This window comes from Triticum urartu, chromosome 7A (assembly GCF_056163025.1).
Source record: "Triticum urartu cultivar PI428250 chromosome 7A, HENAU_Tu73, whole genome shotgun sequence".
Classification (NCBI taxonomy): domain Eukaryota; kingdom Viridiplantae; phylum Streptophyta; class Magnoliopsida; order Poales; family Poaceae; genus Triticum; species Triticum urartu.
In genome coordinates, this window is record NC_141879.1 from 105,124,447 (window position 1) to 105,143,389 (window position 18,943).

General features: G+C 42.3%; 3 protein-coding genes across 3 annotated transcripts; 1 reads left to right on the forward strand and 2 right to left on the reverse strand.

The window, feature by feature from the left end:
• Nucleotides 1-468: 468 nt before the first annotated feature.
• On the reverse strand, nt 469-8,436 carry LOC125523550 (ALBINO3-like protein 2, chloroplastic). The gene is made up of 15 exons (XM_048688577.2): nt 7,938-8,436; nt 7,706-7,812; nt 7,229-7,356; nt 6,933-7,004; nt 6,141-6,242; nt 5,239-5,298; nt 4,603-4,668; nt 4,081-4,128; nt 3,266-3,379; nt 2,918-3,052; nt 2,773-2,828; nt 2,581-2,698; nt 2,421-2,486; nt 2,222-2,331; nt 469-963 (listed from the first exon to the last, which is right to left on the reverse strand). The coding sequence occupies exons 1-15, from the start codon at nt 8,408-8,410 to the stop codon at nt 801-803; spliced, it is 1,818 nt and encodes a 605-aa protein (XP_048544534.1). The 5' UTR covers nt 8,411-8,436; the 3' UTR covers nt 469-800.
• A 134-nt stretch (nt 8,437-8,570) lies between these two features.
• On the forward strand, nt 8,571-10,573 carry LOC125523551 (cyclin-dependent kinase-activating kinase assembly factor-related / CDK-activating kinase assembly factor-like protein). Its single transcript, XM_048688578.2, has 5 exons — nt 8,571-8,764; nt 8,867-8,940; nt 9,039-9,142; nt 9,247-9,315; nt 9,990-10,573. Exons 1-5 carry the CDS (start codon nt 8,691-8,693, stop codon nt 10,251-10,253), a joined length of 585 nt encoding a protein of 194 aa, XP_048544535.1. The 5' UTR covers nt 8,571-8,690; the 3' UTR covers nt 10,254-10,573.
• A 407-nt stretch (nt 10,574-10,980) lies between these two features.
• LOC125523549 (zinc ion binding/nucleic acid binding/hydrolase) lies at nt 10,981-18,686 on the reverse strand. The gene is made up of 15 exons (XM_048688576.2): nt 18,465-18,686; nt 18,253-18,385; nt 17,262-17,797; nt 17,081-17,185; nt 15,404-15,665; nt 15,260-15,322; nt 15,007-15,081; nt 14,806-14,924; nt 13,541-13,611; nt 13,376-13,463; nt 13,150-13,290; nt 12,844-13,067; nt 12,096-12,369; nt 11,731-11,964; nt 10,981-11,537 (listed from the first exon to the last, which is right to left on the reverse strand). Exons 1-15 carry the CDS (start codon nt 18,615-18,617, stop codon nt 11,088-11,090), a joined length of 2,928 nt encoding a protein of 975 aa, XP_048544533.1. The 5' UTR covers nt 18,618-18,686; the 3' UTR covers nt 10,981-11,087.
• Between the last annotated feature and the right edge of the window lie 257 nt (nt 18,687-18,943).

Sequence of the window (18,943 nt, forward strand, 5' to 3'; positions counted from 1 at the left end):
TTTTTTTGAATTTGTTTCTTTTTTTATGGCGTTACTGTTCGCCTGGTTCGTCTAGACCCGGGCACCGAATTGGATATTCGCATGACAGTTCTCATCTCTATTGTGTAGAAGCACAGCACCGAGTCGCAAGAACACCACATGGAGCAAATATTCGATAGTTTGAACTTTCCTTTTTGTCGGCAACATGTTCATGCAAAGCGAGTTTGCGGAAGTAAGATGGTTAACTGGCTGCCTTGGTCGTGTTGAGAAGGATTTACAGAATGAAGGGCTCGTTAAGGATTTGGTATTACTGGACCAGTATCTTTAACTGTATTGGTAATATGATGTGCCATGTCACACAATATGAACATATTGTTCACAATTTTTTGTGTGCGGTTCATCTGAGACTGGGAGCTACTGGTCTGACATGTCAGCATGCATTGTGAAGGAAAAGCATCCTCTCGACACATATTCAACTCATTTAGCAGCTGATTCCAGGTTATCTCTGTTACAGATTCATTATAGTTTGTGGCTGGGATACCAAGAACATCCATGCAAAAATATATAATACCCCAATGTCTATGATAATAATACAATCTCTGGCTACATCTGTGCCGCGTATAGTTACCCTACAAAATTTGAAGCGCCTATATTATCCCAATACTTCCAAGGGATTCAGGGTTTATTAGGCAACTGACGCTATCCGGTTTCAAACACCTTCTAAAAGTACTCCAAGGATGAAACTGAACTTGCCGAGTAGGAAAACACAGTTAAACTGCCGATCAAAACTTGTGGAAACAGTACATATATTGTATCGTGTCTTACGGTCCTTTCAAGTCTGGTGGCTTGGTGCTCTGCTGACTTGATTGATCTTCCATTGCTTCCTCACATTCCTTCAGAAATCTCTCAACACCTGGATCATAAGCAGTAGCCGCTCGCAGGTATTTCGCAGCCTCAGATTTCCGTCCTTCATTTGATAGTATACTGCAAACAAATGTCAGTGACTTCAGCTACTACTCCCTCCGTTCCTAAATACTTGTCTTTCTAGGCATTTCAACAAGTGACTACATACGGAGCAAAATGAGTGAATCTACACTCTAAAATATGTCTACATACATCCATATGTAGTAGTCATTTGAAATGTCTAGAAAGACAAGTATTTAGGAACGGAGGGAGTACATAGCAATTAGGTTTCTCTTCCAAAACCAAGGGGTGAAATAATATAATAAGTCAATTTCATATTTTACAGGGCGCAAATATTTCTGCACCCTTTTTGTTTCGGACGGTGCACATGCTAGTCCAACTACCAGAGATGGCATTAAGTCACCCCCTCCCATTCTAGCCCTGTGCAGCCTTTTCTCCGCTCATCGTATACACATGCATAATACGTTGCTTACAGAGTGCGTGTGAGAGAGTGACCAACTGGTTGGAGTGGTAAATTCAGCCCATGCATACCTCCCATGCAAGCCTCGTCTAGTAAGCACACTGTAAGAGCATCTCCAACAGATGATGTAAAATACATCACTAAATTGTGCTTCGAGTAAAATTTACATCACCAAAAACTTCCCAACTCCAACAGATGATGTAAAATTTACATCACTGTGGAGGCGGCCATGATGAGGTGCGCCGGAGCAGCGTTGGCAGTCGCGAGGTCTGAAGAGGCGTCCATGGGGTCTGACGGCGGCAGGAGGGCGGCGGGAGCTCAGCGGGAAGGTTCCACGCGGCAGTTGGGGCTGCGCATGTTTTGCTCGAGCGGCCCAAGTGATGCAAATTTGCATCACTTGGTGTCCTATTTTACATAATTACATCAAGAGCAAATCTCGAGTAAAAAACAATTTTGCATCTACATCATCTGTTGGAGCAGCTTTTTGTGCGGCTTGGTGATGCTCTAATCTTTGTGTTGGGTAACTAGTAGTGGAGTTAAACTAAGTTTCATAAGTTCACTACAAGCAGATAACCTGAATAACAGTGGACTAACTGCTTTACTAAATTGGCTACATGCAGCTGACACTACAACACAACCTACGTATACCAAGTGTTCAAACCAAACACAACAGTGAACTTATGTACGCCCGCACGCTCCTGCTACTTATAACTTATAAGACACAAAAAAGATGCAATACAAAATGGGGAACTGGCAAGTGTTCCTAGCTCATTTTGCCGCGATCAATACTCAGAAGAGTGGAGACTACTCAAGTTGTAAGCTTACATTGATAAAATGATCTGAAAAGGGTTTAGTTACCTTCCTAGAGCAATAAAGCCTTGGAAATAGCATGCTTTGTTCATCACTTGTTCTGGTTCCTTGAGCTCTGTTAGTCTTTGCAGGAGCTTGATTGCCGCCTCCTTATCGCCCTACAATGGGAAGTGATGATGGAGGCGCTTATGTTATTCACTGCTATTTCTAATCTAATGGCTTAAAAACAGGTGAACGGATACTCTACCTGATTTTTACGTGAAAGACCCGCACTAAAGTACGCAAGCACAAGAAGAGGATCTTGTTCTTCAATCTACACAACAGAAAGCAGTAAATCTTACTGTGTGTTATATTACATCAATCCATAACCAACAAAGTACCAAAGAACATATGAGGTTACAACATACCTTCGGTATAGCATGTTCAAAACACACTGAGGCTTCAGCAAACAACTTATTTGAGAACAAGGTTTGCCCCATTCCAATCAAAGCTATATGTAGATCTGGGTTTTTCTCTATTGCTGTTCTGTAGTAAAAGATTGTTCATCAACTTGTACTGTTTGCAGATGAACCAAAAAGGCAAACAGATACAAATTATACCTGATAAGTGGAACAGCTTGATCTTGGCAGCCAGTTCCCAAATATTGTAACGCTTGCTATCAGAAAAAATACAGATATATGCTTCAGAATTAATGATAAAATAATATTCCATGACAAAGATTCTATAGATTCCAGTCATCCATACTTGAAGAAGCTCCTCAGGTGAACTGGACTCAGCAGATACATTTTCATCCATTATTTTACTATCCTCAAACATAAACTTTGGAGTTGTAGACGATTCCAATTTCGATTGCATGCGAGAATCTCCAAGGGACCACCGCTGCAAGTTATATTATAAGAGAATAAACCAAACTGCAGCAACAAAACAGGTATATACTAAAAAAATGCAATAATTTGTTCTAGCTGAGATGGAACAGGATGGAAAATTACCAAATCAATAGTTAGATTAGCATGACGGCAACTGCACATGATGCATATAAATATAATAAGAACTGTGCATGTCTACAACATTTAAACCTTCAGATGGTTTTACCTGCATTATCTTCTGACCCTCGTGAAGAGATTTTGGCGATGTATTACCAGCGAGAGCTCCAGTATCAGGCAATCCCAACATCTTGCAGACAATATCATTTCTGAGGGACAATTGCTGCATTTTAATCATTTAAAAAATTAGAATGCAATGCAAAAGCAAAATACATACTGTCAACTGCACAGTTAAGTTTGTTTAAGTAAAACATATTTGAAACTACCTGGCCATTTTATTGACTATTGGAACAGAAATATAAAATTCTACAGCATAACTATGTACACATTAGAGGGCAGGCCTGTCGCAGTGGTGAAGTCCTCCCCACTTGTGCCAAGAGGTCCTGGGTTCGAATCAGCCTCTCTGCATTGCACTTTGCAGGGGTAAGACTAGGTTCCTATAATCCCTCCCCAGACCCCACCTTGTATGGGAGCTTCTATGCACTGGGTCTGTCCTTTTTAACTATGTACACATGCCAAAATCACTGATACTAGAACATATACTGGACTAACAGCAAGCTGGCAAAAACAAAAGAGAGAACTGGTGGGCCTTAAAAGCATTCCTTGCATTACTCTACCAGATCTGTTATGACCCATGTTCTCCCTTTTCTACATAATATGTAAAATTAGTCCATGCCACATAATTATATTTCCAACTCTAGAAAAAAAAACGTAAAAGAACTGGTGGGCCTTAAAATGCATTACTTGCATACATCAAATATATACATATATGTAAGCATGGAGTTCTTAGAAAAACTGGTGCAGCAATATCCAAAGTTAACAAAGAAATGGCTTCCATTGCAAGAATGAAAAACTTCAGCTGACCTGAGCTACGTGAAATAAACCATTGGTAGTCCAGTAGACCAGGCTCCCCTGCCAATCAAAGAGAATTTGAGTAAATAAAATGCATCACTATCATCTGAATGTGACCTGAATGAAACAAAATTTGCACTAAATAATGATTCTTCTTCCAGTCTGTTGGATGATGTTGCATGATTACGTTTAAGATAATAAAAATCACCTTCTATTGAACTCTTAGTACAACAACATCATTCCTAATATTAGCTTAAAGCTCTGCCCCGAGAACTTTGATTACTTCAAACAACTCGAGCCGTTAAAATTTCAATATGATATGCTTCCCCCTCCAATTGCAGTATCTTTAATAAATTATCCAATACAATGCAGTTTGCTAGGACAGCGCAAACAGGGATAAGTGCAGGTACTTTTCAGTACTGTGCACTGAAAAGATCGTAATGTGGGGCAGAAATTGTCCTCGAAATAGAGAAGAAAGATATAACTATCTAATTTGCAGAATTAATATGTCTAAGCAAATTGGAAGGAACTGACCTGAGGGACCACATATGCGATAAGAAACAAAGGAATAGCCAGAATATCAAGGTAAATCTTGTAGTACTGCAAGCAAGATAGAAATATTTTCACAACATAAGAGTGAAGATACACATAAGATCATTCTGGAATAAAATTCATGGGCATTCAAATGTTATTGAGCAGGTTTTCTTAAATAAAAAATGAATGTCATATTGCAGATAGCAAGGCCAACACTGGAACTTTCACCAAACAAAGTCAGCATAGCAGCTCAGCAACAGCAACATTAGCATGCCTATAACAGTACAACATTTTTTAAGTGAATAACAGTATACCATTCATCATACAGTTAAAAAAATATGTCATTTGAAAGAGGAGGACCAAATATTCAACCTTGTGCAATCTAGTTACACTCAGAAAACATGTGGAATGTGCTCTTGGTAGTACTGACCAACTAACCCCATATGTGCACAAATCCATCCAGTGCTACTTACTGAAACAATTCTAATGAAAATATGTACTTTGCCGAGTGAGCTGCCAACCATTCATGCTCTTTACACAAGATATTGGCAATATGCCAATTATGCGAGTAATTTACAGGTAACTTGTGACAACTAGCAAACTGTATCAAATATGCCATTGGTTTGAGAAACATGCCTTTGCTAATAAACCTAAAACTCCGGGGTAGTGCTTTGCCTGGCTTTTCTGGAAGGAAATCTGAGGAAGGCAAGAAAACAAAGTCAAAGATAGTTTACTGCAAACTGGAGCAAGTCCTAGCTTCATTGAATATATAAAGTAGTGTTATCATCCAGTTAGCAATGAAAAGAACAGACAACCTTTCAACTCTCATCAGAAGAGATCTAGCATATAAACTCTCATCAGAAGATATTTTGTGATTAAATCAAGAGAAGTGATTTCATCAGGAAACAGAAAAGAAAGATTGCTACTCTAGTGTTAGGTTAATTGACAGATGGACTGATAGCTCAAACTTTGATATCATGGTCCCTCCACTAAGAGACAGATGGTCATTAGCAACCAACAAAAAAAAACACCAACTTCTAATCGGCTCAAAACTAGTTAAAGCCCTAATTGCAATATCTTAATTCACACTCATGTGATGAGTTCCAACCTACGACTCCCAGGTATAGCAGTTGGACTTGTAAACCTGAATGTCCAATATTCCAAGACATGCCAACCTCTTTTCAAGAGAAAATTACTAACAGATGTGTCCAGACATTGAAATTAATGATCACACGACGTAAGACAACACATAGTCCCTCCGTTTCAAATTGTTGGGCACATTTCGACTCCCCAATTTAAAATTTTGACTGCAATTTTCAAGTATAATACTGTTCATATTTCATAAAACTGATATCATAAAAGGTATTGTTGATTACAAATTCAATGATATCAATTTTGTGTAACTTAACCCATATTTGGCATTCGCCTTTTACAACTGTGTGTTGGCCAGGCAATAACAGGTAACTAACTAAAAAGGGGGGAAATAGCAAGAGAAATCTTACACACACAAAAAAACTCGATACAAAACAGTAGAGTACCTGGACATTTAAATAATGGAGCCCAGCAACTAAGATAGGAAAAACAGGACCTAAAGCACCATGTGGAAACTCGGTCAAGTTATTAAACCACAGAATACCACCCTGTGTAATTGTCAAGAAAAACCAACAGAATATTATATATATATAGATCGCTTGAAATCAAAATTAACTTGTCAAATATGGATATTTATATCACAGACAAAAGAACCCGAAACCTTGAACATTTTCCACTACACGATGTATCTTATTAATGAAGATGCAAGAAATTTCTCTCCTTTGCCACAAGAAACAATGCCAATGTTAAGCAAATTTCTTAAAATTTCCTACATGATACAAAAAATATCAAATTGCATCACTTATCAGTTATGTGCTTTTTGAGTTCAGCTCATCAACTTTCCTTCGTTTAAATGTGAATTACAGACATTAGTAGTTAAGTTGGTGTGAATGCCAAACTTTGCTCTCATATAATTTACATCCGTTGGATCATGAACGAAATTAAAAAAAATGCTGCTGCATATGAATCATCATCTCTGTAATGGAAATTTAAGCTGCAAAACTATTCAAGTGATTTGTTTCCAATGAAATGAAACACAAGTCTTTTGCATTCTCCCGATAAAAAACTACTCAAGTGAGCATAGTTCATGAATGCCTATACAACATAGAATATGCATTGAAACAAATGTATGATTACAACACCATACCTTCACAGACGAATACTCTTTTAAAGAAGCTTAGGAATATTAGATGGAATGTGATAAAAGATAATTGGGTACAGAGATACCTTGAACATACATTATCTAATCCAGGGTGATTACTGAGGCACATACTCCGGATGCTTGCCATCCACAGTATAAAGCAAGGGAACTGCATATACGACCAAACAGCTGAGTGAAGAGATGATAACAAGAAAGTGCAGAATTAGTTGGTGTTGAATGCTCTTTTAATTGCTTTTGAAACAACGAATAGGAGGGAAAGGAGATTAGGAACAAGAAACATATAAGGGGCTCTTTGGAAAATCAATTGCAATGTTATCTATTCTCAAACAGTGTGAATCGTAGAAGATTTTATCACAAGATTTGTATCATTACCTGAACTGAAAAGTAGGCAAAATTCCAAAGAAAGGAGGGGCAACCAAGCTCTCGCCTTTTCTTCTGGAAAAGAGAGTATTGGTCACGATAACTCCTTCCTGATAGAGGAGGGGGCAATGGAGGGGGCACTTTAAAAGGAGATATATGAGAGTAAAATCAGAGACACATAAACAGAAACAGAAACAGAAAATGTAAACAACCTGAATTCAATCAGACAGGAATAGAATAGACTCTGGGAGGCTCAGCTACGATGAACATTTCGATTTCAAGAATAGAATAGGCTCTGGAAGGGGCATTCCCCACAAATTAAGTTTACCAGTTGGTAAATGCTATATGAATCCAGCGATTTAAGAATAATTTTATGAAAGATAAAACAACAGTGGTCTGCTGAATCGGGTATTCTGTCGGCACTAGCAAGTCAATGCACACCAAACATTTGAACACAAGAAAGTAAAGTGAGAAGCTGGCGGAACATACATTTTCGAAAAAGTTGGCCGATTTTAGCAGTCTTCTGAAGTTGTACTATCAGGGTGGGGAGTATGATTAGCCGCATGGCCACGGTGGAGGCGGAGATTGTTATCCACCTGCAATGAAAATCAGCAGTTATATTCACAACTAAGTTCAACTTAACACCGGCTATGGTAGCAGCAGCAGCAGCAATAACAACAGTGACGGAAAACTGACGAGCCTTCCACCGCACAATGCCTACCATGGCAGACCAGTGAGATTATGGAAGCCGTCGAGGACGCCGATCAACGAGTCCATAGCGAACCCCGACAGGCCGCCTCCATTGCCGCCAGCGGCCACTCCGACGGCGGCATCCGCCGCGCCATCTGCCGCGGCGGCGAGCTCTTCACCGTAATCGACGGTGCTCGCATCGTCAAAGTAAACAACCCCTTCCTTCTCGGCGTCCGCGCCCTCGTCGGCCGGAAACTCCGGGGCCGCGGGGGGAGCGGGGCTGGCGGCGGAGCGGGTGTACCAGGAGAAGCCCCGCGCGGGCACGGCGAAAGGGGGGACAGGAGAGGGGAAATGGAGCGGGGGAGCAGGAGAGGGCGGCTCGTGGGTGGGGCCTCGGTGGGGCGAGGCGGCGGAGAGGTGGGCGAGGGCGGCGAGCGGCGGCGGGAGGCGGGCCCGGCGGCCGCCGCCGCCGATGCGGCCGAGGAGTCGGAGCGGGAGCGCCATGGGGTCTGTCAGTCCGTGACGTGGCCAGGGGGCAAAAGAGGATCCAAGGCTACAAGCACGGGCACGCGCTCCTCACCGCCGTCCGATCAAGATCGGGCGGCCCACATCCGCGATCGCCTGCCCTTTTCGCCAAACGGCCCTCGCGTTTCTCAATATAGCATACACGGGCCTCCGCCTCTCCCCTTCTGCTTTGCTTCCGGTAACGAACCCTAGCCCACTTACCGCGGCGCGACTCCAGGGCAGCCGATCTCGCGGTCCGGTCGGCGGCGGCGAGGGCGAGATGGTGGTGGTGGGGGGCGGCGGCGGGAATGCGTGGGCCAAGGAGATGACCCTCCGCCGGAGGATGTCCAGCATGTATGTGCGCGCTCCCTCCCTCCCTCTCCTCTGGTTCCTCTGCACAAATTTCCGCTGTCGAAGCTGCTAGGGCTGATTCCTTTTCTGTGGATGCCGGCGCAGATTCAACAAGACGCGGGAGCACTTCCCGTCGCTGAAAGACTACAACGATTACCTGGAGGAGGTGGAGGATATGAGTGAGTTGTCCCTCCATCCCTGTTCGTATGCCGCTCGTTCTTGGATGCAGCAGTTGGCAGGATTTTGATCGCTGCTTCGAATTTTGTGTCTTTTCAAGCATTCAACCTGATCGAAGGAATCGACGTGGAGGCGATCGAGGCGAGGATTGCCAGGTATCAGCAGGAGAATGCTGAGCAGATATACTTGTCGCGAGCTAAGAGGGTATGCTGTTCTTACATACATACATTCAGTACAAATTCAGTAAAATGGTGTTTTTGTGATAAGGCTTGTCGGCCCTGATTGAGAGTTTTCTGGCTGATGTGCAGGCTGAAGATCTTGCCGCGGCGCTTAAAGCGAGCAGAATGGTCACTGTAAAGGCTGGCCCCACTGATACGGTTAGTTGATGTTCGCAGTCTATGATACACTTCATATGTCCTGTTCCATCAGCTTTGTGTAATTACAAGCCTTCATGTATGGGAATGTTCAGTGTTTTTGTTCTACACTTACTTAATAGTTGTCAAATATTAGAACTGACAATTTTGTTTAAAAAATGGTATCAGTGAAATGCTCATTTTTTAAGTGCCAACTTTTTAAATCTTACAACATAATGCCCATATCAGATATCTGTCAAATATTGTGAAAGTCTAAATCTGGATGAAATATGCTAGCTGGTTTGTGATGGAATGGTCTACTTTAGCAAGCTGGATATTCCACTAGCATTTTTCAGTTTGCAGTGAATTTGCATTTCGTCCCCAATTTATCATCCTGTCTTCAAACAAATTTTGCGTAGAGGTATTGCAACTTTAGATATGGTTGTGTAGTTGTCTAATCATCAACAGGCTATTATCATGTTAACTTTGTGCCCTGATTTTCTAGTCGCTTATTATATTCAGTTATTTTATTTACTCCACATTGACTACGTGCATATTTACCTGTAAACCATAAAGAGCTTGAGTCCTCTTCAGCTTTCCAATGATTTCTGTTCTGTACTACTGAAAGTTGAAGCATTGTGTTTTAATCTATCTGAAGTGATTCTTGTATTTTTGTTGTGCAAATGTCAATGTAACAGGCGGCTGGAACCTCCCAGGGTATTAGTGGTGGAGCAGGAGTTCAAGGCCAGTATGCACCTGCCGCGGTTCCTGGTGGGTTGAATCAGCCTCGTCCGACAGGAAACGCTCCGCAGCCAATCGGTGGTTCATCCGATCCTCTACATGGATATGATGAGGAGACCATGCGACTACGTGCGGAGAGAGGAGCTCGGGCAGGTGGTTGGACTGCTGAGTTAGGCAGGCGAAGAGCACTGGAAGAGGCATTTAACAGCATATTCGTATAAAGGTTAAGATCAGGCGCAGCTACTGCCCCAGAGGATGCATGGTTAACTTATTACGACCCTTATACCACAGCGCGTACTTGTCCAGCTATAACCTGTTGGTTGTGGCCTACATTTTGGACATCAAAGCAGAAGGGATTGAAGTGTCTGATCAGCATCAAGCGGCCCAGTTGTCATCCCTTTTTCCAAGTCGAGAAGTTGCATATCGATGTACCTATGATCATGCCAATGACTGAAACTTCTGTCATTGCTCCCCTAATGGCATGATTTTGTTGTTCATCAAACCTCGGCTCCTTTTGAATATAATATGAGTGTTATCAGTATCGCTTTTTCTTTTGTGGCAGTTTTTAGTACCTGATCGTGTTTACCAGTTTGTCTGATCTCTGATATCATTCTTTCACTCACTTAGTGTGGTTATGAGTATACTTAGGGGCTGTTCGGCAACGCTTCGCTCCACAACTCGCGGAGCGGAGTTGGCGGAGCTGTAGTTTAAAATGGTGGAGTTGCCATTAACCCACTCCACAGATTCTGGGAGCAGACCATTACCGAACAGGGCCTTATATTTCTAGTATTGAACTATCAACTCTAGTGCGGCTACAAGTATACTTATATTTCTAGTTTTCTGCATATTTCATCATCAGATCAAATTAATCCAGGCATTTCTCGGTTCTGAGCTTTTAGAGATCCGACGATAGTTTTGTTAGAATGACACCATATAAACATCAATGCAAATATCAAGAACAGTGTTTCTTTTACATGTTACAGCTTTTGGTCTGTTGTTTCAATACATTTGCAATAGATCAATGCAAATATCAATACATTTTGTATAAAGGGAGCCTATCGCTGCTTAGAAACTAGGCTCACTTTGCAAACTTCCACATCAAACCCGAAATCCATCAGGACAAAAATCCAAGCACGTTGCTGCTCAGAGAGCTGATCCTTTGGTCCTTTGACCTCCACAAGTTTAGCTTCAGCACCACCTCGTTCATCCAGGAAACGCCATAGCAGCAGATCAGGCATCCCGCTGGACCAGCTCCTGTAATCGAGGGCTAGATGCCGGAGAAGTAATGCCAAGCGATGCCCACCAACGCCCGCAACGACAGCCCGTACATCGGCCATTGGATGCCGGTCCCAATTGACACCCCTGCAGGATGTCCCTTGATGTAGCTCCCAGGAGCTGATAAGCATCTCTTCGGCCATTCCATCTTGTATCCTTTTCAACTGTGCTTCTATAAGGTCCTTTCTTGACTTGTAGAAGTCATCTGTTTCAAAATCAAGAGGGGCCGTCTGCAAGAGAACACCCGAATCAAGCTATAATGATTACAAGGAAGCCAAGTAAAAGACCATGATGAAAAAACAGCATTCACCGTCAACTCAAACGTGCAAGCAGTACCAGTATCAAAAGCATAGTCGTTGCAACATGCTGACAAAATGCACATTGTTATGCAAACCAAAAAAAATTGGTCTGTAAGTCAAGTACCTGAAATTTAGAATGGAAAACATCGGATACTTCTGAGAATATTACATCCCACATTAGAAGGCCAAAGATTGTCATCCATATGCCACCTTCTGAATGGGTACCTTGCCAGCCACCTCCCTCGTCAGCATAATACTGCAAAGCTAATTGCTCTACCCCACAACGGTCACCATCATAGCCATAAAACACATTCTTTGCTCCTATTTCACAATTTAATGGCCTTCCTTCGATGTTCACCTGGTAACAAAAAACGTGTGATGTATCCCAATGATAGATTATTTAGCATTTCCATGTTACCACCTCAATCCAGTAGACAGACACAAAAAAACTTTCTCCTGACTGACCATCAGAGTGATATACATATATACCTCTTTTATGTTTCTCTTAAGAGAATCAGCATAACTGGGAACTTTCCAGCGCCGTGGAGGTTTGCCTAATCGCAGAACTCTCTTCTGCAGTGCAATCTTTGGCCCAGCACGGATCCATGGATCGGTCACTCCTCCTTCAGCTATTGAAAGGCTCTCATTAGGGCGACCCATATGCTCCAAATCAATAGATAATCTCAGTGTCCAATATCCTCGCCGTCTACCAGAAGCAACTTTACTAAGTAGTATCTTTAGAGTCCTTATTGCATCTGCATACCTGCAGAATAGAGTCAGCGTGATATCTAGTTCCCCAAAAATTATTAAGATAGGTACTGCGTGAAAAGCACACTCAAAAGCTCTTTAAAATTATAAGTTTCAACAAAAAAAGGAAATGATCCCTCCTGTGAATGCATTCATATATTCCTGAGAAGATTAGGTTTCTTCATGAAAAAAACTGAGCTTCAGTTCAAAACTTTACATTAATCTATAATTTGCATACAAGATGAAACTTTACAGCCTGCCTAGTCGAAGTGTATGCAAGAGAATATCTTTTCTTTTAAATAGTGCAACTCAATATCTGACAGCTGTAAGAGAACTAAAGCACCCAATTATGCGTACAGCAGACCAGAAGACATGTCCACAGAACCAAGAAATAGTATAGTCAAGGGTTCCAGTTCAATCAAAATTGAATGGAACACATATATTCATGCCAATATCAGTTGAATTGATCCATAAGTTTATCACAACTTACCTGCGTTCGCGTTCGTAAACAGAGACACCTAGTGTGAGTATTTTGGAATAGATCCAGGTAGATGAAAAGCATGAATAGAATGATGGAGGAGAATCAGCTAAACTGCTATCTTCTTCTTTTAACGAAGTGCATAGTCGATTCTCAGACAAATCAGTGCATCTTGACACTAATTCCATGTTATCATTATCAAGAGATTCATCCATGAACTGTGCCACTCGAATTGCCTATTTGAAACATAAGATGTTAAACACACATGCAGATTGGCAGGTTATGCTTCTGTTTTTTAGAAAGAAATGAAAAGTTCACCTCTTCATACTCAAGTAAATCATTTCTTTCTTGAAAAATGCGATGAACAACGCTGCATGTGTAGTCTGGGAATTTCACCAGACCAAGATCCACTAATAGAAAGGATGACAGATCTTGATCACCGTTTAGAAAAAATAGCCTCTGCATGGTTGTTCTCGATCATCAGACTGTTGGATGGAATAATACTGTAAATAGGATAAACAGTTTAAGCAAGATCTATATTCACCTGAACAAGCCACAGAAGTTCATCAGCCATATTGGAGACTCTTATACAGGTTCCTGTCCATTTAAAAATTCGCTTTGGAAGCACTGTGCTGCATCAGGAGGTGATTTTGCTTACAAGGCCATAATGTCCAAGAATGACTGAATGAAACAAGGAAAGAGCCTTTACCAGGTTCCATTATTGTACATAGAGAGAAGGGTGCTAAGAAGCTCATGTCGACGGGTGCAGTTTGTGTTATCCTGGGAAGCAAAATAAATGAATGTGATATTCATTGAGAAAACCAGGTTGAGTATAGAAATCAACTGCAAGTTAGCGCAGAGAGAAAAACAACTCGCAGTAGCTGGTAGTTGATCAAAATACCAATCAGTTTTCCGATATTTATTTTATTTTTCAATATATAGAAATGTGATGTTTGTATTCTTGCATAGAAACACTGTGTTAACAATGCCTCGAGACTTGTGGTGATTGTAACAACTTCTGATGGAAACCTAAAATTGAATAGAACACTTGAAATAAGGTATGGGTGGTAGTTACAATGTAACACAACGATGCTAATACATGTTCTCAGGCTTTTCCTCTATCAATTAGAGCAAGATTACATGTTTCTAAATATCTATCTTTCATTGGTGTACATTATGTGCTACCACGTATCATACTCAGAAGTTGTTGGGCATATTTAAAGGAAAAGGTGTAGGTGTATACCCACATCATTTTCTCTGAGCGTTGGTAGGCAAACATTATGGATAAATGACTGATATTCTATTTATTGCCAGATCATAGGTCTTAGTTATTTTGCAGGTTATGCATTATCATGGCTGTGCCATCACTGACATGCTATTGTGTGAGTATATGTGAATCCGGATGTGTGGATGCAATGTAGATCAACAGCACCACTACCAAGTTCGCACTGATATGCTGCCATACTGGTATTAAATAAACTAGTAATCCTGTACGTGCAATGCACGTTGGTATTAAGTAGGACGTTAATTGCCCACTTGATATTAGGTAGGATATTAATTGTGTTTTAATCAGGTAGTTAACAGTGACGTTTATATTAGGTATGATATTAATTGCATGCTAAACATGTCAGGCGCTCAACATTAGAGCCATGTAGGTCACTAGATTGACATGGTTTGATGGCCAAGATTAGTTGGATCTGCCGTTTGGGTCTTTTTATATTGGTATAGATATAGTGCAGGAGTAAGGTTTGCCTCGTATAATCCTTCCCCTGGTGTGGGAGCTTCTAGCATTGGGTCTGTCCTTTTTTATACATATAGATGTGCTACTGCCAATCCTAAAGTATTGTATAACTTCCCTAAGTAGCAACATGAACAAATGGTGATTCTAAACGACAATAGGAAAATGATTGGGTTGGAAAAGGGAAACAACATACTTTTGCACAATAAGAAAGGAGTTGAAGATAAGATTGAAACCTTAGGGAGCTCCTTTAGGATTTCCTTCATTTCAGGAACACTTAGCACATTGAGAATCTCTTTCATATCATGTTCAAATGGAACATCGGTGCAAGAAAACATGTCTACATAACCTGCCACTATAAAAAAGAACTTCCAGTTCAAATACCTAAAGAATGGCAACATGCTAGTAACAGAAAATGAGTAGGGCTAGGTTATTACACTTCAACTCCATGGCTGCATGCTCAACATCTGATATCTCACGATACGAAATGCTGCTCAACCGAAACCATGGCCCTGCAAGAAATTCAGTTAGTCAAATGCAAAGTTATGTTTGCTTAATAAATGGCTCCATTGTTCTTAACCTACTAAAAGTAATACATGCACTAAACTTAAGTCGTTAGCACTATAAACATGAATGGAGCCAATTCAACATTTTACCTATCAATCGACATTATGGACATCAGGAGCTAACCTTTTCGAGTGTAAATCTTCACAAAAAGCCTTTGGCCATCGTTCGATAACGACTTAAAAGATCCTATTGGATGTTAAAACATATACTTTGTCATTAAGATTTCTTGATCATAAGATGGAATGGGAAGGAAATAAAATAAACAACCTAAAAATGATGTTTCCGTATCACTGAAAAGGTGTGTATGGTTGGTCATAACATCCAATAGCATCATATTGAAATTTGCCTGGTATCTTGCACTGCTAGGTTGCTGGAAATTTCCATTTCTAACAACACCAAGAAAATTTTCCCACAAGGATTGTTGGTATCTCAGATCTTCATAATTCTGATTGTCATTTTCACATTTCTTACAAGTTAGTTGGATGGGCACATTGTCAAGCTGTTGTTCAGGCAAACCAGCCACAAATCCCTAACAAAATAGGAAAGTAAGCAATCAGGAGTTGGATGGTTATCCACTTGATACAAAAAAAAAATCTGCCAAAAAGCGATGCTCGAAGTTGCAGCAAAAACCTCACGACCTTCCTATAGCAAACACAATAAAAAAATTACTGCCACCAAAATCGATGGCATCAGAAAAGCTGACACCGAAGTCACCACCAGATTTTTTTCCCTAGCCTTGCCGGTTTAAGGGAATTAATCTCAATAAAAACTATCAAAGCAAACTTTCAGGCTTAAAGAGAGTGTTACTTCTGATTAAGCATCTGTTTACACCAGAGTATATGTGTTATTCTACTTAACTACTTTCACAGCTACCGTGGGCTTCCAGTGACTTGAAGGGCTGCTTGCCCTGAGTATAAATGGATATGAAGTCGGTTCAGTCCTTTCCAGGGATTTAGTTAGGCAATGTACCTCCCGATCCTACAAACCTTTATTCAAACTGAACTTTCTCTACGGGTAGAGTAGGTTTCATACAAAAGAGTTTTAGGTGGGAGCTTGTATATGAACATATGAACTTTGTTGGAATCCTGATTAAAACAGTGGCGATGTGCCTACAGTTTGAGAGAAATACCCTAAACTGCCTGTCTGAGAAAACTCGTTGAGACCGACTACTGAGAAAACAGCTTAAATTACAGACACAAGGCAACCACCTAAAGTCATTAACATGGTGACATAGCTCGCGGCTCAAATTAACGCAGAACAGGAGATGCGCTAGACCTTCCTTACAACTGCTGGGTATGAAAAGGACAGACCCAGTGCTACAAGCTCCCACACCAGGTGGGGTCTGGGGAAATATTATACGAGGCAAGCCTTACCCCTGCCCAGTGCAATGCAGAGAGGGTGTTGACTGTCAAACCCAGGACCTCTTGGCACAAGTGGGGAGTACTCCACCACTGCGCCAGGCCGTATGAAAATATTAAGGCTTATAGTCAATTAGCAGAAAATTAGCTAAAATGTGAGAGAAGAAATATACAGAGAGAGATCATATATGATGTTCAAGCTGTTCTATCCAAGTGGAGCATCCAAATTAATACTTGAAGCCTGACTATGCAGGGTTAATTTACTGCGTCTTTTTAGCATCAGTGGGCATTCACTAAGATGGCATGGAGTGAGATTTCTAAGAGAACTTACCACAGGTGCTCAAGGCTAGTTTATTCATCACTAATCATTCAGCGTAAAGTTGACGGCATATGTTATTCAACTGATTCGTCCTACGACGACTGTAACCGACTCCCTATCTTTTCAATGTAATGAAACGCAAAGGTCTTTTGCGTTTTCTCGAGAAAAAAAAAATGTTATTCAACAAGAGAGTAGCCTATATAACTCTTGAGGACCTAACAACTGTATGCCATATTACACTTCTTCAGCAATATAATAAGGAATCACCTCGCATTCAATAAAATGTGTATCCAGTAGAGGAGCCAAGACTTTAGCCAGCTCTCGAGGCAAATATCCAAGCATCTGCCCGCAATCAGACCCTGCATAAAGCACCTATCCATGGTATTAGGGGGAAAAACATGAATGGGATGTAAACAGAAAATATAATTTATTCATAAAGGATGGAAACCTTGACAGCATCAGAGTCCTTGGCATTCTGCGGGTCTCTTAAGACAGTAATGCCCATGCCCTCTTGCAGTTCAAAGCTTTCACGGAACCTCCGGCCCACTATGACAGTGTCAACAGCTACCGTGGTGCTAGAATCCACATCTGGACATGCATCAATACTGACAGAAGTTGTTGCTGCTGAAAACGAGCAGGAAGAGGCCTTCTCGACAGCATCGTTATTTTCAGCGTTCTTCATAATTGGCAAGCCAGCATTTGAAGGTATACATGTATTGAGCGTCTTAGAAATGCCAGGTGAACCACGCAGGCAACAAGTTAATAAAGCAGTTGCGCTATCCATGGGACTTCCAGTGTCGCCATTCATGGAGGAAAATTCTCTGTCGGTAGATACGTCTCCATCCGTCAGTCCCTTGTTTTCTGCCTCGTCACCGTTGTTCAAGATCTCTGGGGTAGGATCAGCTGTTGTTTTTTTTCTGAATCTGAAATCGAGAAGGCTGCTCTGTGTTAACTTTCGTTTCGCTCCTCTGGAGAGGCATATATCTGCACAGTTCATGTGAAATGAAAATAGAAGTCTTCAGAACATTATAGCATTGGTAAGTAGGACATGCTTGGTATGCATCCCAGTATATACTAGGAGTAAATTTTTACATGAACTAGTCACCCATTATCCTAAATCAACCGAGACAACAGACATAGTGAAGTCAAAATTTCTGACAGCTTTTTCCCCCTGTCTTCAAGTCAAGCCAGTGACTGACTGTAAATGACAGTGCAGCACGTGAGGGTGATAAAGTGCAACTGCACAAGCAGGGAAGCACATCGACATGAGCTTGCAATCAGGAAGTGGGCAGGTAGCTGGATATTTAGGCATTACACAATTTAGTCAAAGCGGAAAGCAATGAACATTTCGGACTAAACACGGCCCAGCAAAACGAGCACTCAATGAGCATTTGGCGGGTTCGGAGAAGTGTGTGAATGTGTGGAAGGGGGGCACGGACCGAGGTGGGTGTTGACGCAGTAGTCCGAGCCGGGGATGAACTCGCCGCAGACGGGGCAGGCCACCCGCTCCGCGCCGGCGCCCCCTCCCGACGAAGAAGGGCCCGCAGCGGCCGCCTCACCCACGTCGTCGGCCTGGAGAAAAAAAGAGGAGCGTTAAGCGGCGGACGGAAGAGAACCAACCGGGGAGTGGTCTGGGGTTTGGGGGTCTGACCTGGTGGGGGGTGGAGGGGGAGGGGGAGAGGAGCGCGGTGGCGAGGGTGGCGGGGAGAGGGGAGCGGCGGCGGCGGCCGATGAGGCGGACCAGGCTCTCCCTGCCGGTCAGCATAGCCCCCGCCAGCGCCGTCGGCGGCCGGGATGGGGCCATGGAGGGCTGGAGGACAGGACGGGAGCGAGGCGGCGGGAAGGAATGGGGAATAGGGGCGCCTCAGTGGCGGGCTTCCAGTTCCAGTCCGCTTGTTTTTCTTTTCGCGGCTAGTGACGTGGGCGTGGTCGTTCGTGGGCGGGATGGGCCGGGCGGCGGGGTGGTTGGGCTGGGTTGGGTTGGGCCTGGGTTGGTGGATGCGTGCGCCGCACCGTGCCTGCCTGGAGCCTGCCTGCAGGTTTCTTTCTTCGTTGCACGACGTACGCTTCTGACTTTTGGGGGTTTGGGGAATGGGGCGCAAGCCACACGTGCTCACACTTGTCATGGTC

Excerpts from the sequence above, each read along its gene's own strand:
- LOC125523550 (XM_048688577.2), bottom strand. The coding sequence starts at position 8,410 with ATGGCGCTCCCGCTCCGACTCCTCGGCCGCATCGGCGGCGGCGGCCGC. Across the intron at positions 7,357-7,705 it reads CGGCCAACTTTTTCGAAAAT|TGCCCCCTCCATTGCCCCCT; the intron begins GTATGTTCCGCC and ends CTCCTTTTAAAG. Across the intron at positions 7,005-7,228 it reads TTGCCTACTTTTCAGTTCAG|TTCCCTTGCTTTATACTGTG; the intron begins GTAATGATACAA and ends TCGTATATGCAG.
- LOC125523551 (XM_048688578.2), top strand. The coding sequence starts at position 8,691 with ATGGTGGTGGTGGGGGGCGGCGGCGGGAATGCGTGGGCCAAGGAGATG. Across the intron at positions 8,765-8,866 it reads CGCCGGAGGATGTCCAGCAT|ATTCAACAAGACGCGGGAGC; the intron begins GTATGTGCGCGC and ends ATGCCGGCGCAG. Across the intron at positions 9,143-9,246 it reads ACTTGTCGCGAGCTAAGAGG|GCTGAAGATCTTGCCGCGGC; the intron begins GTATGCTGTTCT and ends GCTGATGTGCAG.
- LOC125523549 (XM_048688576.2), bottom strand. The coding sequence starts at position 18,617 with ATGGCCCCATCCCGGCCGCCGACGGCGCTGGCGGGGGCTATGCTGACC. Across the intron at positions 12,370-12,843 it reads GTTTACGAACGCGAACGCAG|GTATGCAGATGCAATAAGGA; the intron begins GTAAGTTGTGAT and ends TCTATTCTGCAG. Across the intron at positions 11,965-12,095 it reads TTAAGAGAAACATAAAAGAG|GTGAACATCGAAGGAAGGCC; the intron begins GTATATATGTAT and ends TTTTGTTACCAG.